This window comes from Myxocyprinus asiaticus, chromosome 6 (genome assembly GCF_019703515.2).
Source record: "Myxocyprinus asiaticus isolate MX2 ecotype Aquarium Trade chromosome 6, UBuf_Myxa_2, whole genome shotgun sequence".
Lineage (NCBI taxonomy): Eukaryota > Metazoa > Chordata > Actinopteri > Cypriniformes > Catostomidae > Myxocyprinus > Myxocyprinus asiaticus.
Window position 1 is genome coordinate 6,253,744 of NC_059349.1, and position 25,223 is coordinate 6,278,966.

The 25,223-nt window shown below is 41.5% G+C and overlaps 1 protein-coding gene and 1 pseudogene across 1 annotated transcript; one reads left to right on the plus strand and one right to left on the minus strand.

Annotated features, from left to right (window-relative positions):
• Nucleotides 1–1,186: 1,186 nt before the first annotated feature.
• LOC127442878 (zinc finger protein 436-like) lies at nucleotides 1,187–23,795 on the plus strand. The gene is made up of 6 exons (XM_051701167.1): nucleotides 1,187–1,715; nucleotides 11,905–12,048; nucleotides 12,229–12,318; nucleotides 13,106–13,369; nucleotides 15,063–15,525; nucleotides 21,667–23,795. The coding sequence occupies exons 4-6, from the start codon at nucleotides 13,148–13,150 to the stop codon at nucleotides 22,632–22,634; spliced, it is 1,653 nt and encodes a 550-aa protein (XP_051557127.1). The 5' UTR covers nucleotides 1,187–1,715; nucleotides 11,905–12,048; nucleotides 12,229–12,318; nucleotides 13,106–13,147; the 3' UTR covers nucleotides 22,635–23,795.
• LOC127443212 (uncharacterized) lies at nucleotides 10,341–10,459 on the minus strand (annotated as a pseudogene).
• Nucleotides 23,796–25,223: the final 1,428 nt, after the last annotated feature.

A 25,223-nucleotide genomic window follows, 5' to 3' on the forward strand; every position in this document is an offset into this window, starting at 1 on the left:
GAGGATCCCACTTCTGACACCATATCTAAGGAGGCCAAACAGTTGGAGTGGAAAAAGGAAATGACATGCTGTACAAAAAGTTGATGCATAATCCAAAAATTGTGTTTTATTGGAAGGTGCAAAAATATTTACAGTGCAGGAGAAAACAAAAATAAATAAAAACTGTACAGAAAGAAAACAAAACAAAACAGCAACAATGTGCTAATTTGGCTAAACCAAATGGCCCAAGTTTGCAACACTGCTCAATCCACAATCAGAACTGAATGCATTCAGCCAGTAAGCCTATTTATAGGCTAAAGCCCCACCTACAGGGCATACCAACTTAACAGGAACAAACTAAAAAGTTTGCAACAATCAAATAAAATAATAAAAACACCCAACACAACAAGACTTAAACTTCACAAATAGAAACGTTCAACCAGACCATCAGTCTGAGGATGGTAAGGGGTGGTTCGCACTCTCTTTATGCCCAGCAATTGATATACTTTTTGTAGGGTGTGGCTCATGAAGTTTGGGTCCTGATCTGTGAGCACATCCCGAGGTATGCCAACCTGCGAGAAAAATCATAGGAGTACAGTGGCTATTTGCTTAGCTGTGACCTCTCGTAGTTGGTATGCCTCAGGGTACCAGGTAGCATATTCACAAATAACCAAGATAAATCTGTTCCCTCTCTGACTCTTCTCCACAGACCCAACTATGTCAACTCCTATTCGCTCAAAAGGAGTGTCAACTACAAGAAGTGGTATGAGTGGTGCATAGGCAGGGGTATGGCCAGTAGTGAGCTGGCATTCTGGACATGATTTACAGAACTCCTTAACCTCAGCCAATTTAACATGAACAAACTCAAAAGTTTGCAACAATCAAATAAAATAATAAAAACACCCAACACAACAAGACTTAAACTTCACAAACAGGTAATACAACAACCATTAACAGAAGAAAGTTTAACAACAAATTAAAGGGCCAAAAACAACTGTTCCTAAATTCTCCCCTCTGACAACACACAAAAATGGTAGCTTCCACAGGAAGTGATGTGGCTGTTGCTTTAAAAAGCAGTTTGACCCATATTATAGGTTTGGTTGTACAGCGTGTGAACCGGGAAGTTTAACTGCTACCAGGTTTGTGGAAAATTTGTGGAAAAATAAAGATAATTGTCACATGAATTATTGTATGTTCTGGCATTTTGTTATTTTAGAAAAACAGTGCCAAACTTTAAGAAAACTCTTAAAAAGTTGAAAACTCAGCAGTAACAAACTTTAGACTGAACAACACAAAAACTCCATAACACCTTCCTGATGTGTACACAGATGATAATTTGCCGGCAATGCACAGTACAAGTGATATGGGTGTATGTTTGTAAGTCCAAGTTTATACAGTCAACAGGTTAACCTGTGACAAGGTCTATTTGTAGAAGAAATTCAACCTGACTGGAAAGTGGTCAGTGTGTTTGGCATTGTGGATCAAGCAATAGCTATGACAAAGTATCCATTCAAATCCATTGAACTGGCAGTAAATGAGTACTGCATTGTTATGTATGAAGGCAAGTGTTCCCCTGACATAGCTGAAGAAACCATACTGGCCCTGCCAGAGGAGCTCCTCAGTGTTTTGCATCCATGCAGAGGGGGCCGGAAGTGGCCGACACAAAAGGATGTAACGTGGTACCTTGCTTCATCTGTTCTCAAAAGGATTGATGCACCAGTACCTGTGAATTTCTGGTGAGTAGATGCCTTTCAAGAAAACATTACAAACTTTGCAGACACTTCACTGTGTGAGCTCTTCAGCTTGCACTGTGTTCACATCCATGCATTTTTCACAGTGGTGACGTCAGTTACAGGACCTGGTGATGTCAGGCACGTCATGTTTGGGGTTCTAATAGAGGGAAGAATAGGAGTGGTGTAAATTGTTTGCTTACATTTGAGGACCAGACACTGTTCATTATTTTGTGCAGCTGAACATGTATAATTGCCTCTTTATCTCAGAAAACTTATTTTGTTAATGTCAATTTTATGTTAAGTCAATTACCAAATAAATGTCTCTGTTTCAATAAAATTATTTACTGATTATTTCTAATCTCATATTTACTTCAATATATGCATGCTAGGATTATCCATAGGTAAAACTACAGTAGTTTGGTCAATCTGACTTTAGGTAGCTGGATTCAGAGTTCAGCATGCTAACCAGTACACCATGGAACTGAAGAAGAAGGGTCTGTCACTCCCCCTACTCCAAGATATCAAATGTCCCTACTGATGACCTTTCGAGTGCCCAGCCTTAACCATGTCTCACTGCACACAACCATCAACATTTCAACATTTGGTACAGATAAACATCACATGTTGGAAGTTTGTCAGAATCTCAGACCTGTAAAATGTCATACGTTATTAATTCTGAATTGATGGTACAAACATTTGATGGGTGCAGGTTTGTTGTCAAAAGCAGAGCACTGTTGGTGTTTGGTTATGTCTGTTTTAATTTGGAAGCCTCATGTTTGTGCTTGTGCTGTGTTTGTGTAAATGTGTGTGCATATGAATGAACTGGAAACAATGTTATGTTTTCTTGTTTGAAATGAGCTAGCCAAAAAGAGGCAGCTTTATTTTACGCCATGCTGCATTTACGAGTGTACTTATTTCCAAACATTTCTATGTTGTGGATAACTATTCAACACTAGTTGGTGTGGTCCTTGCTTTGATAACAAAAGCTCTATTTCCTTATCCCATGATTAGTACTCACTTTATCTTAAGAAAAGCCTTCAGTAGGTCTATGCAATTCTGCTGTAATAACCTGTCTTATTACTGTGTTATTAAATTATAAAAAGGAGGGCTGTTTTGGCTTTCTCTTTTGGTCAGTGTAAATATTTGCAGTCTGTGTTGTGTATCAGGTAGGATTGTGTCTAGTAGTTTCATTTACTTTGAAGTCAAAGCCTAAAGGAGTTTCATATTAAGTTGATCTGTTTATATCACTGCCATGGCTGGAATCAAGAGGAAATGAATCCCAAAGTGTTGAGATATTAGAGTTAGTCATTTTATTTCTCTCTCTCTCTCTCTCGTGGTCACAGAGTGTAGTGCAGTCTGTGATGCTAGGCTGTAGAATTGCAACAGAAATCCCTTCCTATGCTGGTGGAATGACATGCTGTAATCTCTATGCTGACGCACACTGATATGAGTCTGCAGGGGTAACTGGTGTGTGGGACAGGCAGCTTACAGCAACTCTCAGAGAGGAGAGCAAGGGGAGAATCATTGTGTTTAAAATGCAGGCCTGCTAAAGGGACATTTTAACATTCTTTAATATTCACTGGCAGGGGTGGAAGTTGCAGATGTTTAGATTTTAGAGTCAGTGTTTCCCAGCATGCATCACTGTGAGCAGCTCCTTCCTCCAGACACAGACCACACTGTAGTGTTTATATGACTGGGTGTGAGGAACCTTGTGTTAACAATGGGAGAACTGGGCTGACTGGGGAGGTAACTGCTGCCTATTTCAATTGTCTTATTACTCTGTTATTACATTATGGACAGAAGTGGTGCTCTGTCTCCCTCTTGTGGTCAGTGTTAATATCTGCAGTGTGTCTCTCTGAGGTCAAATGAATGGAAGCTATAGTGCTGCTGACAGTAGTAATCTCCTGTATCTTCACCCTGTGTTTGTTCTTGACCTGCTGTCAGTGAATGGAGCTGGAGCTCCAGAGACTCGGCTATTCAGTGAAGAGAAGAGGAGTTTAGGAGCTCCTCTGGGTTTCTGCAGATACCAGGCTAGACTGCTGGTAAAACCAGAGCTACTGGATCTCACAGTGACACTCCCTCCTATAGAGACAGACTCCACTATGGGACTCTGAGTCAGGACAATCTGACCACTGGATTCTGAAAATAAAAACACAGAACATCAACCCACCGAGTCAACAGCCTCGTCCGTTAACTGCATTCTACTGTTTGTTGAGGAAGTGCTGATATTAATAATAATTAATAATAATGAGGATTTCTTACCATGAGCAAAGAGTGCCAGTGTGCAGAGGAGGAGCCCCAGTGAAGCCATGTTCTCTGTGTGTCTTAGTGACTGTGAAAGGGCTGAACTGTCAGCTTTAAAAACCTGGAGCAATGGAGCAGTGCAGTTATTCTAGCTGTTGTGTAGAGCAGTGAGGCAGGCACAGGTATACAAAGCACCTTCCTTTATACAAAACCTGTCCCAGGCAGTTACATGAGATCTGAGCTGTGAGCACCAGTGGGGCTTCATAGGGTTGGGCCACTTTTACTGTTTTCTTCTATTTTTACCCCAGTCAATGCTTTCCCATTTCTGTGTCCTGCAGCCCTTGGGAGAGCTTTTTCATTCACAGATCACACTTCATACTGTGTTGTGTTACTCATACAAAGTGTTTTATATTGTATTTAATACAGTACTGGCTCTGGTTCACGCATCTTTGTCTTGTTTTGGCTCCTTTCTTGAAATCGCTGCTGGCAGGGTGATTTCAAGAAAAAAAAAACTGCTGTGACATCACGGAATTCAGTGATAGTATCTAAATAAAATAGCAGGAATTTTAATCCATATATTAAGTACAATATTTACCTTGAAATACTATCAATATGTATCCTTTTTCTAATAAGGAAATTGCAAAAAAAAAAACAAAAACAAAAAAAACATGAAAGAGAAGCAGCAACAGCTGCCGAGCCGTCTGGAAATGTGATTCTTTGAATAGATTCCACCCACATCTACTTCACTGTCTTTCATAGGCCTTAGCATGTGCAACTAGTGTCAATGTAGTAATGTATCAAATTAAAGTGAATAAGACTTACGCTATAACTAAGCTAAGTTAGAACTTACACACAGCTGGTGCAACCCAGCCCATGATTCATGGACATCTACAGGTGCATCTCAATAAATTAGAATGTCGTGGAAAAGTTCATTTATTTCAGTAATTCAACTCAAATTGTGAAACTCGTGTATTAAATAAATTCAATGCACACAGACTGAAGTAGTTTAAGTCTTTGGTTCTTTTAATTGTGATGATTTTGGCTCACATTTAACAAAAACCCACCAATTCACTATCTCAAAAAATTAGAATATGGTGACATGCCAATCAGCTAATCAACTCAAAACACCTGCAAAGGTTTCCTGAGCCTTCAAAATGGTCTCTCAGTTTGGTTCACTAGGCTACACAGTCATGGGGAAGACTGCTGATCTGACAGTTGTCCAGAAGACAATCATTGACACCCTTCACAAGGAGGGTAAGCCACAAACATTCATTGCCAAAGAAGCTGGCTGTTCACAGAGTGCTGTATCCAAGCATGTTAACAGAAAGTTGAGTGGAAGGAAAAAGTGTGGAAGAAAAAGATGCACAACCAACCGAGAGAACCGCAGCCTTATGAGGATTGTCAAGCAAAATCGATTCAAGAATTTGGGTGAACTTCACAAGGAATGGACTGAGGCTGGGGTCAAGGCATCAAGAGCCACCACACACAGACGTGTCAAGGAATTTGGCTACAGTTGTCGTATTCCTCTTGTTAAGCCACTCCTGAACCACAGACAACGTCAGAGGCGTCTTACCTGGGCTAAGGAGAAGAAGAACTGGACTGTTACCCAGTGGTCCAAAGTCCTCTTTTCAGATGAGAGCAAGTTTTGTATTTCATTTGGAAACCAAGGTTCTAGAGTCTGGAGGAAGGGTGGAGAAGCTCATAGCCCAAGTTGCTTGAAGTCCAGTGTTAAGTTTCCACAGTCTGTGATGATTTGGGGTGCAATGTCATCTGCTGGTGTTGGTCCATTGTGTTTTTTGAAAACCAAAGTCACTGCACCCGTTTACCAAGTAATTTTGGAGCACTTCATGCTTCCTTCTGCTGACCAGCTTTTTAAAGATGCTGATTTCATTTTCCAGCAGGATTTGGCACCTGCCCACACTGCCAAAAGCACCAAAAGTTGGTTAAATGACCATGGTGTTGGTGTGCTTGACTGGCCAGCAAACTCACCAGACCTGAACCCCATAGAGAATCTATGGGGTATTGTCAAGCGGAAAATGAGAAACAAGAGACCAAAAAATGCAGATGAGCTGAAGGCCACTGTCAAAGAAACCTGGGCTTCCATACCACCTCGGCAGTGCCACAAACTGATCACCTCCATGCCACGCCAAATTGAGGCAGTAATTAAAGCAAAAGGAGCCCCTACCAAGTATTGAGTACATATACAGTAAATGAACATACTTTCCAGAAGGCCAACAATTCACTAAAAATGTTTTTTTTTATTGGTCTTATGATGTATTCTAATTTTTTGAGACAGTGAATTGGTGGGTTTTTGTTAAATGTGAGCCAAAATCATCACAATTAAAAGAACCAAAGACTTAAACTACTTCAGTCTGTGTGCATTGAATTTATTTAATACACGAGTTTCACAATTTGAGTTGAATTACTGAAATAAATGAACTTTTCCATGACATTCTAATTTATTGAGATGCACCTGTATATATGAGAATCAGATATGGAAAAACATGAGTAAAATTTTTACAATTCTTGTAATAACTGAATGTTTCAGAATTTAGAATAGATGGTATCATCACTAAATTACTAGATAACCCTGTAGTCACAACAAAATCAGTTTGTTTAAATAGACTAATATTGAATCCATACCTACATGTAACTGTTGTTGTTACTGAGCTCAGTGTGTTTATGTGCAGTTGAGCTCCTCCACAGGCCGTGTCCCATTTCATTGCCTTAACCCTCAGCACCTGCAGTAGGTCCCAGCAGCAGCAGTGCAGTCGCTGTGCGGTCCAGCTGAGGGAGGTTTTTCTACTGCTGGGGTAGTGTGTACTCTGACAGTAGTAATCTCCTGCACCTTCAGACTGGACTCCACTAATGTCAGGGTGAAGTCAGTCCCAGATCCACTCCCACTGAAACGAGTTAGGATCCCAGACTGAAGGGTACTTGCAGCATAGATCAGGAGTTTGGGAGCTTCTCCTGGGAGGACCCCTCGCACTGCAGCAGTACTAAAACTTTTTCTCATTCGTTTATTCAGAAAACGACAAATCTACCTGGGCAGTGTTGGAGAGAAATGTGTTATGGCCATCAGTGCTTACTTCAGCTCAGTCAAAATAATAAGAGTTACGCAAACACTCAAGGGCTGCTTCTGAATATTGACAGTAACAATGCAAACCCAACCCCCAACTAAACACCAAAATCCAACCCATAACCCTAACCCCAAGGCCCTAACCACAACCCCCAACCCCCTAACCCCAACACCCTAACCCCCTAACCCCAACCCCCCCAACTCCAACCCCAACACCCAAACTCCATCCCCACCCCCTAACCCCTAACCCCAATGCCCTAAACCCAACCCCCCAACCCCCTAACCCCAACACCTTAACCCCCTAACCCCAACCCCCCAACTCCAACCCCATACCCCTATCCCCCTAACCCCCTAACCCCAACACCCTATCCCCAACACCCTAACCCTAACTCCAAATTCCCCCCCCCCCCCCCCCATCAATAATTATCCCTATCTGGATTCCAGTCAAATTCATTTATGGTTGTGGACTGCTAAACAGCTGGCATGTCATTGTTGCAACAAAACTCTTTGCTACAATTTTTTTTTTTAAATGGGCACTTGGAAGAAATCCTTTTTAAACAGTGTAATTAGCAGCAAGTTGTTTTGTATCTCAGTAACAAGCCCTCCTCTCCTTCCTGGAATGGGCTTGCAGATAAAAGGTCCCCGCCCTCCTCCTCCTCCCTGCTTCTGCTGCTGCGCTGCACAAACTACTCCTGTACCTGGGCCGGCAGCCAGGCCTCTGCTAACCTCTTGCTTTGAACAACAGAATCAGCTCACAAAATAAATAAATAAATAAATAAACTGACAAAACTTACCTCCCTCCATGCCATTCAGCCATGTAACAAACCCGCTGCCTCGCCCCCTTACTTCGCTGGGCCCCAGTCTCCATGCTTCAAGCCTGCCCTGGACTGGAGGGAACACCATTTCTTGTAGGAGGAATGAGGGAGGAAGGAAGCAGTGCAGTCTCCATGCCTCAAGCCAGACCTGGACAAGTATAGTCAGTGTTTCCCAGCATGCATTACTGTGAGCAGCTCCAGACACAGACCACACTGTAGTGTTTACATGACTGGGTGTGAGGAGCCTTGTGTTAACAATGGGAGAACTGGGCTGACTGGGGAGTTAACAGCTGCTATTTCAGTTGTCTTATTACTGTACTATTATAACATTATGGACAGCAGTGGTGCTCTGGCTCCTATGCATTCTAAGCGCTGCACTTGTGTTTCAACAAGTGTCACAGACAGTTCTATGAGATTTGAGCTGTGAACACAGGTGGGACTTGATAGGGCTGAGTGATTCACAGTACAGTTAGATGATCCTTCCTGTAGTTTTATGTTTAGCCTGTCAGTGCTTTCCTGTTGTCTAGGAGGGGCATTAGAAATCTGCCTGTTCAGAATGAACTGGCCCATATGTGTTGAGACGTGTGCCAGGGAGCTGCTGCACACATAAGGAATGAAGGAGACCAGGTGGGTAACAAGGATGACACAGGAGGCAAGACAATGAAGAATAAACTTCCTTCAATAACGCTGTTGTGCTGTTCCATAAGAATTAACTCAGGGACTTCTGAGTTCCTAATTCAAAAATGTGTCTGAAATTGAGAGAATTTCATTTTTTATATTATAATTTATAATCCAAGTTATAAAAAGAAGACTAAAGCACCCAATCTTCCATCTATTTGAGGTGCACACCATGTTATATATGGGTCATTCCATACCAGCTCAACCTGTGCTCTTGCCCACCCAACTCAGATTTTACTTGAAAAAAATTATCTGGGGGTTTTCTGACATGCTGAGTTCAGAAACTATGGTTGTTATTTATTTATTTTTTCTTTATTTCCTCTTCGACCTATGACCATGCAAGTGTCAATTTAAAATGAGAAAGGGACCTTGACCATAAAAATCACCCTTCAGCCTGTAGGGGATGTGGATCCTAAAATGCTAGAGTTGCTGTAAGAACTTCAGGAACCAGTCTTCCATATGATGTGAAACACTTTGGGTTTCAAATCCCACCACTGGTCACTACAAAACACCTGATATTTAAAAAGATATTTTTTGATAGATGTTGTTGAGATCTACAAGAATTAATATTTTGGTATCTGGGGAGTTTGGATTTTTGGCAGATTTTTAAAGATGCATTTGTCTTGCATTCGATCACTGCTTACAGCCACTATGGTGAGGCTAATGTACCACATAGTTGTAATCAAACTGCAATGTTTCTTCAATTTTGCATTGCCCGGAGTTAGATCTAGAGAAACAAGTGTCAGGGTTTGCTTCCAGTGGCATTAGCTTGGAGCTGAGGGGTTGCAACTTGCTTATGGGACTTGGAGTTTTTTGTTATCGTGACATATTTAATTGAATACTGCTCAGTTGTTCTGAGTAATCCAGGCAGATTCAAGTTCAGGATGCTCTCTAATTAAGTATGACCCCATTTTTTTTTTGGGGGGGGGGGTTGCCTGTGGGCTTCTCACCCTGGATTGTAAGTCAAGGTGTTTCTTTACCTCTTTAAATGTTGGTGATGCCCATCGCCTGGGCCTAACTACTGTTCTCAGCTGTTGACAGGGCTTGGAGATGATGTTGTAGTTTCTGGAAAAATTAGCAATAAACACATTTTATTTTGACATTTTCTTTTACAAAGTATTTCAACTATTGAATGACACCTCTCCATGCATCTGACATTTTTATGTTGCTTAATCCTGTCCAATATAATGTGGAATATTTGAAGTAGTGTCCAGCAAAACTTTTAAGGTTCCAAGTCAAGTCTACATCAACAATTATACAATTCTTAAGACAATTTGTTCATTCGTAATATTTTACCTCATGGTTTGACTTTTATCTTTCAATATTTGAGTTAAGAAAAAGGTAACAAAAACAAAGACCATTTCAATGTGTTAAAAATATTTTTCCTTAATTGCAACCCTATAGTAAAACCACTTACATTTCTTTTTTACTTTCTTCTTCTCTCCTCAAGCTGCCATCTGTTCCAAATGTTGGATTTGTTGCTTTTTCTTTTTAAGGACCACCAGTAAGTTTTCATGGCAGCTAGAAAATAGAAAAGCATATTTAAATATGCATGTACCATTTTACTGTACATATATAGGCTGATATACTTATAATACATTTAATCTCAATGTCTTTGAAATCACGTAATTCCGCAATTTATTTATTAAATTGAAAAATAATGTATTTTATTATGTTTTAACAAACTCGAACACACACATGGGAAAAGGGCAGAATGAGAGTTCATATCATTTAAAAGGTAAAAAGCAAGTGTGAGGATATTATTCGAAATATATGGGGAAAAAGCGCCCCCTTTCAAGCTGTAGGTAGAAAAGCATACAGCACCAGATATTCCCAGGCGGTCTCCCATCCAAGTACTAACCAGGCCCGACCTCGCTTTGCTTCCTAGATCAGACAAGATCGGGCGTTCTCAAGGTGGTATGGCCGTAAGTGAAAGGTTGTGTGGTTTTGTATGTTTCATAGTAACTAATGCCGGAATACTGCTACATGAGAACAAAAGCATTGCTAAAAGTGAATGAATACATAAGTATCTAAATAAATGTATTCATTCCCATACGTATTTATTTATTCATTCCAATATTACGTATTACTTAATTAATTTCGATAATTGCGGGTGGTCGGACAAACTTCATACAATATTCTCGTCTGTATTCAGTAGCCTAAATACCAGATTTAAACTAAACCAAAACTGACCACGGGGTCAGAACAAATAAAAAGAGAAATATATATGCAGTGGTTGCTCGGCCATAAAACGACATGCACGCACGCACGCACACTCCCGCTTCAACACGCCCCCAAATTTGTCATGCAGCCCTGGGAAGATGCCCCCCTGGGCAACTGCACATGTCGCCCATGCCTACATCCACTACTGCAACAATATATTGATCGAACATAGTGCAGTGCAAATATATACAGATGGCTCAAAGGATCCAGATACTGGAATTACAGCAGCAGCAGTTTTCATACCCCATTTTAAAGTTAAACTTTCAAAAAGAATCTCTGATCATATTTCTGTATTTTCTACAGAATTAATAGCAATATTCCTAGCACTTCAATGGTTAGAAGAAGTACAACTTGGTACAGACTCCCTTTCAGCTATCAGTAGTTTGTCAAGTGGAATATCTGTAGCAAGACAAGATTTGATATATGAAGTGATGCAGAGTCTATTTAGAATAAGACAATCTGGACTAATAGTAAACCTTTTGTGGGTACTATCACATATAGGTGTAAAAGGAAACGAGGAGGCAGACCATCTGGCTAAGCAGGCTTTGAAACATTCACAAATTGACATAAAATTGTCATTAAGTAAAACATAAGTAAAAGCATTAATAGCGAATGAAATAAGAGATATGGCAGAAAGAGTGGGATAGTGGAACTAAAGGTAGACACTTGCATCACATTCAAGAAAAAGCTGGTCTAGAAAGAAGAACATTTGGAAACAGAAAAGAGGATGTTTTCATTTCCAGAATGCGTATTGGACATTGTGCATTAAATAAGTGTTGGTTCAGAATAGGGAAACATGAGAATGGTAAATGTGACAAATGTGGTCAAGAAGAATCAGTAGAACATGTAATTATAACATGTGATGCATATGAAAGAGCAAGATCTCATCTAACTCAAGCTTTAAGATCTCTGGGAGTAAATGATGTGTCACTTCAGGTTTTGTTAGGAAATGGCCCAAAGCAATCAATAATTTATCAATAATTATTTAATTACTTAAAAGATACAAGATTGATCAATAGAATATAAGATACGTTTCTTTGTGTATGTGTGTGTGTGTGTGTGTGTGTGTGTGTGTGTGTGTGTGTGTGTGTGTGTGTGTGTGTGTGTGTGTGTGTGTGTGTGTGTGTGTTTTCCCAACTTCCCAACCATTTAGTGCTCCACACTTCAATCCAGTAGGTGGCGGGAATGCACTATTTAAATTGGGTTGCCAACCGCCATAAAACACCAGAAGAAGCAGCAGCAGCAGATGAAGAAGAAACAGCCGAAGAAGTCGGACGCGCCATTTTAATTTTAGTGGGTGAGTTGTTAACCATTTCATAAATCCTGGATTTATATTGGTCAGTGATATAAGAATAAACAATTAAAGCAACTGTGTGCTTTCATAATATTACTAACCTGCAACTAAGCAAATGTAACAGTCTGGTGATTCAGTGAATTGTAGCTCTTACTCTAGTAGACTACTTGTTATGTGATGTAGTCGGTGGGAACCTTTGTTACTGGGAGATGGGGTCTGGAAGGAAGATGTTGGAGAGCGGGATTCTGTGAAGAGTTGAGTTCGTGGTAGCAGGTGTGTGATTTTTTTATTAAAGTGTGTTCATATAGAAGTATAGGCTGTTTTGTGTGTGAATACATCATGTAGTCAAGTGTTGCCGCATTTTCTGAAACATTATCACGTTAAGATATTTCAGTTGTTCCTGTTCTTACTCTTAAAAAAAGGTTGATACTGGGGGATGATGATGTAATCAAAGTCTTCTTTGATCCCTAGTTTTAACACATCTATCTTTTGAGGTGGACCACTGACCATAGTTACAATCATAAATATGCATAGGTTAATCTAGGGTGGAGTCATAAACAGTTAGCTTCCTAGAAGAGGTGTGAAGTCAGAAACTTCAAAAAGGTTGTCGATCACAAAAGATACCATAAGAATATCACAGGACAGATAATCTCCTGTCCTTGCTTTGAGTAAAAGGTTCAATTAATTACTTTTAGGCTTAGGAGCAATTCACTATGTCTTCATAAAGGAATATATTTTGTTGAACTTTGCAGCGAAAGACTTTGACTAACCTTTCTCTTTTTTATACGCGCAAATGTACCATGGAGGGACACCAAATAAATAATAAATAAATGTTTCTACAGAATGTTTTAGTAGAGATTCTTGTGAGAAGCGCTCCAGCGCTGTACACTTGCTTTCTCTCAGCCATTACAATAAAGCAACTTCTAGCTTTGCAACCAGACCTGGTGTCTGAAATGAAAATACACTGCACTTGGGGGAGCACTTTTACTGGATGTGTAAAGGAGCCCCCACTTAAACCTCTTTGACAGTACTTATAATCTTTCTTTTTTATTTTTGGCAGCTACCAAGCAGAACCCCATTTGATGCTGTGGACAGTGTAAAGATGGAATCAATCCCGATTAAAGAGGAGCTCCCTAAACTTGAACTGGTCCCCATTAGACTGGAGTTCTCTGGACTGGCTTCTGTCTCCATTAAACAGGAGCTCTGTGAGATGCCATCTGACAGCATTAAGTCAGAGGTGTCTGGAATTAAAGCAGAGCGCAATGAATTAGAGATCTTCCAGACAGAAGAACCCCTTCCTGTGAATGAAGAGGTGCTGGAAATGGTGTGTATGATTAAACTGGAACCCCTTCAGAGACATATAGTTCTATATGTGTACTCTCTCGTGTTCTTATCACCCAAGATGATGGACCGAAATCTAACTTTAACTCAGCTGATTGTAGCTTTAGATCTATCTATAGTTTTGACCATAAAATAACGGAGTTAAGTGATCTTTAACAAAGAACCCGTGAACATGACCACAACACCAGAATGGTGAAAATGTAGTCCCAGCAGTTATGAGATTTTTTTTTTTTTTTTTTTTTTTTAATTATTTATGGGTTGGTTATGTAGATCAGACTGTCTATAAGATACATCTGTCAGAAGTTCTATACCAGTAAATCTCTAGGCAAACATATTCGACTGCATTGCTGTGTATACAAACTGTATAGGTATTTTGTTCTGAGGGCTTTCAGTGCATTTCACGCTAGTAAGGTGAAACCATTTTTCTTTTGTGGTCAGCAGGGATACCCTGACAACATGTCTCAAAACACAGGGGGATTGAGCCCCCTTTTAAAATGCTGACTTTGCCTGAGGGGGGCTGAGGCCTCACAGCCCCCACATACTCGACGCTGGTGGGCAGTTGCTATTCGTTCGTCACTTTTTTTTTTTTTTTTTTTTAAATTCACCATAATCCTGACAATCTTAACCGAAACTTCAAAGTGCAGGCAACCTCCAAAACCCTTATTTAATTTGATCCCCACGGCATGAATTAAGTACATCCAGTACTTTCCCAGGCTTCTTGTAGAGTGTAGGTGTAGCGGTTGATCAAACACAACAGGGTGATGATGTGCACATTGCAGAAGTGACACTGGTGCTTACATTAAAACATTTACAACTCATTCAGTTGGTGGGGTTCATAGATTTTCTTTGCATTTTTCACAAAATGTAAATAATACAAATTCTCTGCCAAAATGCAAATTCCGCATTTTTCCACAGTTTCCCGTTAGAAACCGATTTCTAGGATCCCTGGGGATTAACACCTACTTTGAGCTATCGATCAAATCAATCAGTTGTTTAAATAAGTTGATCTCTGTAAAGTTTTATATGATTAAAACATCATTTAGTAATTAAAAATTACTTTTATTCTATCAACCCTCATTTTTGTACACTGCAGTTTGTTTGTTTTGAACTTCGGCTCCCTGCTACGATTGGTTGAACCATATTACAAAATAAGTTTTTTAGGACTGTACCATTAACGTCCGTTATGAATATAATAGGGTGTTACATACTGTTCTATGTGGCATTGCAGTTTACACACCGAGGAAAATCTGCTTCAGCACTGGTGTCCTGGGAAAATAGTAGATTGTGGTCTAGAATTTAAAGGGGATGTTCCATTGTTTCTAAGGTACTGCCACATCTAGGGAATCAGTAGATCGAATTCGTAGTGTGTTACATACTGTTCTATGTAAAATGCGGTGTCTGTTGTGGCATTGCATTTTACACACAGAGTAAAATCTGTTTCATTATCGGCACTGTGCCGCCACTGAACCACCTTGAGAGACGGTTCAGTGACAGAATAAAGTCTCACTGCATTCTACTAACATTTCCCATTGACACTGAAAGTGATTCCGCATCAGTGCTGCCACAGACACGGTGATTTGCTTCAGTGTAGCCATGCCTCAGGAGTAGTGCTAATCAGGGTCTTTGATATGAAACCAGCCCTTAATCTTTTTTCTTTTTTTCTTTTTTTCTGACAGCTACCAAGCAGAACCACGTTTGATGCCTTGGACAGTGTAAAGATGGAATCAGACCCGATTAGACTGGAGTTCTCTGGACTGGTTTCCCTCCCCATTAAACAGGAGCTCTGTGAGACGCCCTGTGACAGCATCAAGCCAGTGGTGTCTGGAATTAAAGTTGAGCGCAACAAACTGGAGATCTCCCAGACAGAAGAACCAGTTCCTATGAAAGAAGAGGTGCTGGAAATGGTGTGGAAACTGGAGCCCCTGAAAGAGGAGGTACTCTTGAAACCAGGGAAGGAAGAGTCCGAAAACTTGAAAGCAACCCCCACTGAGCTGAGTCCAGTACACCTGCGGGAGTGTAGCGTGGTGCTGGACAGAATCTATGTGAGAAAGCAAGGCTCTGGAGAGGAAGGCTTTCCCAACAGCACGCAAGGAGATGGACAGGACGATGAGAGCTCGTATTCAGAGTGCAGTCCAGCAGGTGAGTGACTGAGTAGCTGTGATATTGTCATTTTACACTGAGTGATGGCCACAGTGTGTGATGGAGGCAGAGAACAGATCGCAGGCCTCCATATTAGTATCTGGGTTCATTTTGCATGCTTGTTTACACTGAAGCAAATCACCATGTCTGTGGCAGCACTGTGCCGGTGCTGAAGCAGAGTTTTCTCAGTTTGAACAGATGCCATATTTTATATAGGACAGTATGTAACGCCCTATAATGTATGTAATAGAATTACTGTTACAGTCCTAAAACTCCCTGTGACAGGAATAGCTGGGCAGTGACATCATGGCAGAAGCAGCAAGGGAAATTGACACCAGGGACTGCAGTTAAAGGCACACACGCGCCGTTTTATTTTATTTTTAAATAAAATATAAAACGAAAGGTTTAAACAGAAAGAAACTTGCTCACAGAGCGAAAATAAATATTTTACATAAAACAAATCACGAACACAAAATATAAATAAAACACAGGTCAGGCTGGGCAGATTGTCTTCACTGTTCCTATGTCTATTACTAATTTAAGTTTTGTTTTGTCTCGTTCCTCTTGCACTCTCCACTCTCTCATACATCCCACACACAAGCTGGAGAGCTGCAGGCTTTTTATACAGGTGACCATCTCCCGATTAGCAGCAAATTAAATCACCTAATTAATTGGGGAGATGGACACCTTCTGCAGGAGCTTTCTAATTACTGTGTGGATGGGAAGATTCGTGTGTGTGTGTATGACAGTGTCTGTGTGTGCTTTTTTTGTGTGTGTGTGTGTGTGTGTGTGTGTATGTATATGACAGTGTGTGTGTTTTGCGTGTGTCAGTGTGTGTGCGTCTGTCTGTGTGTGTTTGTCTGCGTGTGTGTGTGTGTGTGTGTCTGTCTGTGAGCGAGTGGGTGTGCGTGTGTCAGTGTGTGTGTGTGTTTGCGTGTGTGTGTGTGTGTGTGTGTGGTGTGTGTCAATGCGTGCGTGTGTGTTAGTGTGTGCGTGCGCGTGTGTTTTATGTGTGTGTCATTGCCTGTGTTTGTCTTTCTGCGCGTGTGTGTATGTCTGTGAGCGAGTGGGGGTGCGTCAGTGTGTGTGTGGGTGCGTGGTGTATGGGTGCATGGTGTATGGGTGCATGTTGTGTGTGGGTGTACGCGCGCGTGCGTGTGTTGGTGTGTTTGTGTCAGTGTGTGTAAGTGAGGGTGTCCGTGTCAGTGTGAGAGTGTGCGCGTGCGCGTGTGTCAGTGTGTGTGTGCGCGTGCGTGCGTGTCAGTGTGTGTGTGCGCGCGTGTGTGATGAGAGCCTGTAGTCAAATCAATCAAATCACTTTATTGTCACACAGCCATATACACAAGTGCAATGGTGTGTGAAATTCTTTGGTGCAGTTCCGATCAACATAGCAGTCGTGACAGTGATGAGACATATACCAATTTACAATAACATCAAATTAACACAACACAATTTAAACATCTGTTATACACATAATTACACTCAACTTAAAACTTCAAATTAACACAACACAATTTAAACCTCTGTTATACATAATTACACAACTTAAAACATCAAATTAACACAACACAATTTAAACATCTGTTATACACATAATTACACTCAACAATATACAAATAATAACATACACTGTACAGTATACAATATGCTGTTTTTTTTTTTTTTTTTTTTACTATATAGATGCTATATAGATACACATTATTCAATAAAAATTAAAAAATAAAAATATATAAAAAAGTGTATGTGTGTGTATGTATATATATATATATATATATATATATATATATATATATATATATATATATATATATATATATATATATAGAATGTACAGTATTGTACTGTATTGACATTCAGGCTGTCAGTTGATAGTCAGTTGTTAAGAGAGACATAATATAATAACAGTAATATAATTTATGACAGTCCGGTGTGAGATAAAAGAGTAATAAAGTGCAGGGCTGATGTATTTTGATCGTGGGAGATCAAGAGTTCAGAAGTCTGATTGCTTGGGGGAAAAAGCTGTCATGGAGTCGGCTGGTGCGGGTCCTGATGCTGCGATACCGCCTACCTGATGGTAGCAGTGAGAACAGCCCATGGCTCGGGTGGCTGGAGTCTCTGATGATCCTCTGAGCTTTTTTCACACACCACCTGGTATATATTTCCTGGAGGGAGGGAAGCTCACCTCCGATGATGTGTTTGGCAGTTCGCACCACCCTTTGCAGTGCTTTGCGGTTGTGGGCGGTGCTATTGCCGTACCAGGCGGAGATACAGCCAGTCAGGATGCTCTCCACAGTGCAGGTGTAGAACCGTGTGAGGATGTGGCGGTTCATTCCAAACTTCCGCAGCCGTCTCAGGAAGAAGAGGCGCTGATGAGCCTTCTTCACAACGACTTCAGTGTGGACGGACCATGTGAGTTCCTCAGTGATGTGGACACCCAGGAACTTGAAGCTGATGACTCTCTCCACTGGTGCTCCATTGATGGCGATGGGACTGTGTTCTCTGTCTTTTCATCTGAAGTCCACCACAAGCTCCTTTGTCTTACTGACGTTGAGGGAGAGGTTGTGCTCCTGACACCAGCATGTCAGAGTGTGCACCTCCTCTCTGTAGGCTGTTTCATCATTGTCAGTGATCAGACCTACCACCGTCGTGTCATCAGCAAACTTAATGATGGCATTGGAGTTATGTGTTGCCACACAGTCATGTGTGTACAGGGAATACAGTAGTGGGCTGAGAACACAGCCCTGCGGGGCTCCAGTGTTGAGGGTCAGTGATGAGGAGATGTTGCTGCCTATTCTAACCACCTGGCGTCTGCTTGACAGGAAGTCCAGGATCCAGCTGCACAGCGAGCTGTTTAAGCCCAGAGCCCGGAGTTTCTCATCTAGCTTGGAGGGCACTATGGTGTTGAATGCTGAGCTGTAGTCTACAAACAACATTCTCACATAAGTGTTCTTTTTTTCCAGGTGGGAGAGAGCAGTGTGTATTGTAGATGCAATGGCATCATCAGTGGAGCGGTTGTTGCGGTAAGCAAACTGCAGCGGGTCAAGAGAGAGTGGTAATACAGAGCAGATGTAATCTCTGATTAGTCTCTCAAAACATTTGCTGATGATGGGGGTCAGAGCAACAGGACGCCAGTCATTTAAACAAGTTGTTTTTGATTGTTTTGGAACAGGCACAATGGTGGATGTTTTAAAGCATGTGGGGACTACAGACAAAGAGAGGGAAAGGTTGAAAATGTCCGTAAAAACACCAGCCAGCTGGTTCGCGCACGCTCTGATGACGCGGCCCGGAATGCCGTCTGGACCCATGGCTTTGCGGATATTCACCCTTCGGAAGGATCGTGTTACATCCGCTACAGAGACGGAGAGTGAACTAACCTCTGTAGCTTCGGCCGTGAGAGCTCTCTCCGCGAGGGCGGTGTTATTTCCCTCGAAACGAGCATAAAAAGTATTTAGCTCATCCGGTAGAGAGGCAGCGGTGTTCATGGCGGAGTTTTTATTCCCTTTAAAGTCCGTGATGATGTTAATTCCCTGCCACATGCTTCTAGAGTTGGTGGTGTTAAACTGTCCTTCAATCTTGCTCCTGTACTGGCGTTTTGCTGTTTCGGAGGGCATAACTGGCTTGTTTATGCTCCTCCGCGTTCCCGGAATTAAAAGCGGAGGTCCGCACATTAAGTGCCGCGCGAACATCGCTATTGATCCACGGCTTCTGATTCGGATAGATTCGCACAGTTCTGGTCGGAATCACTTCCTCTGCACACGTTCTGATGAAACACATTACGCTATCAGCGTAAAGCTCGATGTCGTCATCAGAGGCGGACCGGAACATCTCCCAGTCCGTGCGATCAAAACAGTCTTGTAGCGTAGAGTCTGATTGGTCCGACCAGCACTGGATCGTTCTGAGTGTGGGTGCTTCCTGTTTCAATTTCTGCCTGTAAGCGGGCAGAAGCAGAATGGAAGAGTGGTCCGATTTGCCAAATGGTGGGCGGGGGAGGGATTTGTAGCCATCCCGGAACGGAGAGTAGCAATGGTCCAAAACCCGGTCCCCTCGTGTGTTGAAACTAATGTGCTGGTGATATTTTGGTGCGACTGATTTTAAACTGGCTTTATTAAAGTCCCCGGTCACAATGAACGTGGCCTCAGGGTGCGCGGTTTCCTGCTCACTTATAATCCCGTACAGTTCCTTGAGTGCCCGGTCTGTGTCGGCTTGTGGGGGGATGTACACAGCAGTGATAATGACTGCTGTGAATTCCCTCGGTAGCCAGAATGGTCGACACAGAAGCATAAGAAATTCCAGATCAGGAGAACAGAAAGACTTGATGGAATGTACGTTCCTCTGATCACACCAGGATTTGTTGATCATAAAACATACACCACCTCCTCTAGTTTTACCTGAGAGGTCTTTCGCTCTGTCCGCTCGGAGCATGGAGAACCCCGGGGGTTCAATGGCTGAGTCTGGAATCTCCGCAGACATCCAAGTTTCCGTAAGGCAGATAATGCAGCAGTCCCTCGTCTCTCGTTGGAAAGAGATCCGCGCTTTCAGCTCGCAGAGCTTGTTATCCAGAGACTGAACATTTGCCAGTAGAATAGTGGGTAGCGGGGGTCTATTTGCACGGCGTCTTACTCTGAGAACGCCGGCTCTGTTTCCCCTTTTCCTCCTGCGTTTCCGCGGCCGTGCTGCCCAGACAAAGGGCTCCGCTTGCGTGTTTGTAAACAGCGTGTCGGCATTGAGGAATGTGAAGTCCGGTTTTCGGTGTGAGATCGCTGAACCAATGTCCAAAAGTGTTTGTCTGTCGTAGACAATAAGGCAGACAACATCCAAGACAAAAAACATAAGAATTGTAAACAAAACAAACAAACCATTGCTATGTTGTGTCGGAGCTCGCAACGCAGCAGCCATACTCGGCGCCATCTTGAGTCCGTCCCAGAATGCAGCTGGTCATTTCTTTCTCTCCATTCTCGCACAGCTTGAGACCCCAAACACAGTTCCATTTATTGTAGGTTTGTTTGTCTTAACCAAACCATAACCAGTTATGAAGGTATAATGAATTGAAAACAGTACTTCAATCGGTCTTCCTGTAGGTTTGTTTGTTAAAACTAAAGTGTACCTAATTATGTAGTTAAAAATCAATGAAACAGTGAAAAGGTTTGATTAACATTCCCAGTTCAGTAATTCACTCTCCCTCTAGAAACTATAGTGTGTGCAATATTACAGTAATATTTACTTTAAAATAACAAAAATAAATAAATAAACAATTAAACAGAGAAACAGAAAAATAAAACAAACACAGAGCACGACCCTCATGGATGCTGGCTCTCGGTGGCGCGCACGCTGCTCTTTTAACCTGCACGCTCCGCTGAGACCCGGCCCCTCAGCTAACTCGATCCAGTTGGGACGATCTCAAGCGGAGCATGCATGGAATTCCGTGTGCAGGGCATACGCCCCGTCACAATATATATTTTTCACAGTCACTATGTAATTTCACAATAATTAAAGAAACAATAAATTCATGAGTATTACAACATCAAATTCACAAGTATTATAACATCAGTAAATTGGTTTTCTATGTGTCTCTCCGCTCATTTACAATCAACAAACAAGGTTATCGTATACACAATTACTCCTGTAACCTTGATGAGCTAATTGTGCATGCAACTGCTCTCAGGTTTCTCCTGCAACCCAGGCTAACAAATGACTCTCTGGGTTCTCTTGCAACCTAGGTTAGCCTTTCCCATTTGCATGTTCAATTGCTCTCAGCAACATAGGCAAGCTTAACTGTAGGTACAGTCCCTCTCAGGAAACCGGCAATACATAACTTGACTCCCCGGTCTTCACAAATGGCGTGGGATCAGGACCATTATACGCTGTATAGTATTTCAAACACAAAATCTCCATCCGACTACTTTACACCATATCGCAATCTCCCAATCCTAATCTAGCTGATCAGGCTAGGATTGACAGATGGGTACCCACTGCAACCCTTTTTGACAAATGATAAGCAATAATCAAAAACACCAGCAAAAACACAACACAAGAAAAAAACAATTCTCTGTTTTTTATGAAACGACAAAATGAGGACGGCACAATTGCTGCATTTCTTACATAAAACAGTCTCTGATTTTCTCTCCTATTTGTCTTTTCCAGGTTACAGTCCAGCAGTTAAAGCAAGGACGGGTGCCACCCAGTTAAGGAATTTAAAAATACTGAGAGGAGAAAAATTTAAAAATACCAGAGGAGAGAAACCGTATCACTGCTCTGACTGTAGTAAGAGTTTCACTCAGTCAGCAAATCTTGTAATACACCAGAGAGTTCACACAGGAGAGCGGCCGTATCGCTGCTCTGACTGTGGAAAGAGTTTCAAGTCATCAGGACACCGTACAGTACACCAGCGAATTCACACAGGAGAGAAACCGCATTGCTGCTCTGACTGTGGAAAGAGTTTTAGTCAGTCAGGAGGCCTTGTGATACACCAGCGTATTCACACAGGAAAGAAACCCTATCGCTGCTCTGACTGTGGAAGGAGTTTCAAGTCATCAGGACACCATACAGCACACCAGCGAATTCACACAGGAGAGAAACTGCATTGCTGCTCTGACTGTGGGAAACGTTTCAGGAACTCAGGAGACCTTTCAAAACACCAGCTAATTCACACAGGAGAGAAACCTTATCGCTGTTCTCACTGTGGGAAGAGTTTCAGGCAGTCAGGAAATTTTGAATCGCATAAGCGAACTCACAAAGGAGAGAAACCATATCACTGTTTTGACTGTGGGAAGAGTTTCAGTCGGTCAGAACACCTATTAATACATCAGCGAATACACACTGGAGAGAAACCGTATCACTGCTCTGACTGTGGGAAGAGTTTCAGTCGGTCAGGACAACTTGTAACACACCAGCGTATTCACACAGGAGAGAAACCTTATTACTGCTCTGACTGTGGGAAGAGTTTCAGGGAGTCAGGAGACCTTGTAAAACACCAGAGAATTCACACAGGAGTAAAGCCATATCACTGCTCCAACTGTGGTAAAAGTTTCAGTCAGTCAGGACAACTTGGAAAACATCAGCGGGTACACACAGGAGAGAAACCGTTTCATTGCTCTGCTGGTGTGAAATGAGGTTTGCTTACGAACTGAAACTCTTCCCACAGTCAAATTCACTCTGGAGAGAAACCGTATCGCTGCTCTAATTGTGGGAAAATTTTCCGTCACTCAGCATCCTTTGCTGTACACCAGCAAACTCACAGAGAAGAGAAACCGTACCGCTGCTCTGACTGGGGGAAGACTTTCAGATGGTCCGGACACCTTGTTTCACACCAGCGTATTCACACAGGAGAGAAAAAAATGAAAATGTAAATAATGTTCCTGTATAAAAATGACTTTTATCCATTTTGCTCAGCTTCCTGACATTTCAGCACTGCAGTGTGCTGCTGAATAGTGTGGGTGCCCAAGCTGAGGAGACAGTCAGACATGCTCCCAGAAAATTCTTACATTGAATTTGCTAGGAGTTTTTATTATATATATATATATATATATATATATATATATATATATATACACTAATATCCATGTTTTAGAAATAGATTGCTTATAGTGAGGTGTTGTTTTCCTTTTTTTTTTTTTATATAATTTGTATTCATTTTCAAAATAATAATAAACACACACACACACATATATATATATATATAATGTAGGATTAAGCATTAATGATAATGGATATATTAATGTGTGCAATTATTTATAGAACATACAATCTACAGTCTTATGATATTAGAACCATGTTGATCATTTGTGTGCACAATTGATACACTTGATCACGAGCTAGAATGTAGTGCTTGCTTTCATATTATAATAGAAACGAAAGAGATCATTTCTGATTTCTGAGCACTGTTTTTTATATATATTTATATAGAGAGAGAGAGAGAGCTATTAACAAAATGATATGTCCAAACTGTACAGTAAAATGTGCAATGCAAATTTAGGACACAGTGTAAATGCTCTTATTGGAAGTCCAGGAATTCTGAATTGAGCTCCATCTATTGTTACGAGCTACAGCTGTATCATAGAGCAGTTCTCCTTGTAAACCCTTTAAAGGAGAAAACAAACTGCTATTGTTAATTATTGTGCATAGAATGGCACAAGGCAGCTGAAATAGAGTAAATGTGAGTGTGCTTCTGCTAGCCCCTTCTGGTGCAAATTCAAAGTGGAAAACCAGATAACACAAGTAGGGCACAAGCTAAGTGATGAGCTGTATTTGATTAGGGAAATAAAAGCTGTTTACTTTGACTATCTGTGTCAGTCTGGATTCTTATAGAAATCAAATGTAAGACAACAAATATACTAGAAGTGTCAGGGGTGGAGGCTGCAGATGTTGAAATAGCAGAGTCTGTGTTTCCCAGCATGCATCACTGTGAGCAGCTCCTTCCTCCAGACACCGACCACACTGTAATGTTTACATAACTGGGTGTGAGGAGCCTTGTGTTAACAATGGGAGAACTGGGCTGACTGGGGAGTTAACTGCTGTTATTTCAGTTGTCTTATTACTGTACTATTATAGCATTATGGACAGCAGTGGTGCTCTGGCTCCGTCTTGTGGTCAGTGTGAATGATGGCAGTGTGTGCAGCTTGGCAGGGCACTAATGCCTGATTTCATGCTATACAAACACAGAGAGGGATTCAATCAAACACTAAGTTCACAGTTTAATAGAAGAGTGGATTAGTTCTATTTGTATATGCGTTCTAAGCGCTGCACTTGTGTTTCAATAAGTGTCACAGACAGTTCTATGAGATTTGAGCTGTGAACACAGGTGGGACTTGATAGGGCTGGGTGATTCACAGTACAGTTAGATGATCCTTCCTGTAGTTTTATGTTTAGCCTGTCAGTACTTTCCTGTTGTCTAGGAGGGGCATTAGAAATCTGCCTGTTCAGAATGAACTGGCCCATATGTGTTGAGACGTGTGCCAGGGAGCTGCTGCACACATAAGGAATGAAGGAGACCAGGTGGGTAACAAGGATGACACAGGAGGCAAGACAATGAAGAATAAACTGCCTTCAATAACGCTGATGTGCTGCTCCTTAATAAAACATAAGAATTAACTCAGAAATGTATACATTCCGCATTTAAAAAATGTCTTAAATTGAGAACTTAATTTTTTTATTAGAAGTTATAAAGTGAGTTAGATAAAGACTCACACACTCAATCTTCCATCTATTTGAGGTGCACACCATGTTAATATATACAACTGAATTTAAAGAATGGTTGCACAATCAGAAGTACTTTCATTTTAATTCAAGCAAGATAAAATTCAGTTTGCTCAATCCAGTGTGTGAGAAGTGTGTTTCACAGCAGTTGAAACAGGCAGGCAGGAAGGTGAGAGGCAGAGAGGGAGGCACAGAGACACAGGCACACAGGATTTATTCACACACACACACACACACTCATGTGATGCTACCAGCTATGGGAACTTATGGAGGACATAACAGCCCAGTGAACAAAAAGCAAAGCAAAACATCCAGAAACTCCAAATCAAAGTTCCAGTGAAGGCGGTGTGCACTAATCCTCTAAACGGAGGCCCCGCTCACACAAGTCCTGTGGCTTTGCACAGTGAAAAATATAAAGCCAGACTCCACACAGACACAAACAGTCTGATTTTAAAAGAGGCAAAATAAGAACTAGGTCCCGCAGTGATTTCCAGAAGCTGATGTGG

Excerpts from the sequence above, each read along its gene's own strand:
- LOC127442878 (XM_051701167.1), top strand. The coding sequence starts at position 13,148 with ATGGAATCAATCCCGATTAAAGAGGAGCTCCCTAAACTTGAACTGGTC. Across the intron at positions 13,370-15,062 it reads ATGAAGAGGTGCTGGAAATG|CTACCAAGCAGAACCACGTT; the intron begins GTGTGTATGATT and ends TTTTTCTGACAG. Across the intron at positions 15,526-21,666 it reads TTCAGAGTGCAGTCCAGCAG|GTTACAGTCCAGCAGTTAAA; the intron begins GTGAGTGACTGA and ends TGTCTTTTCCAG.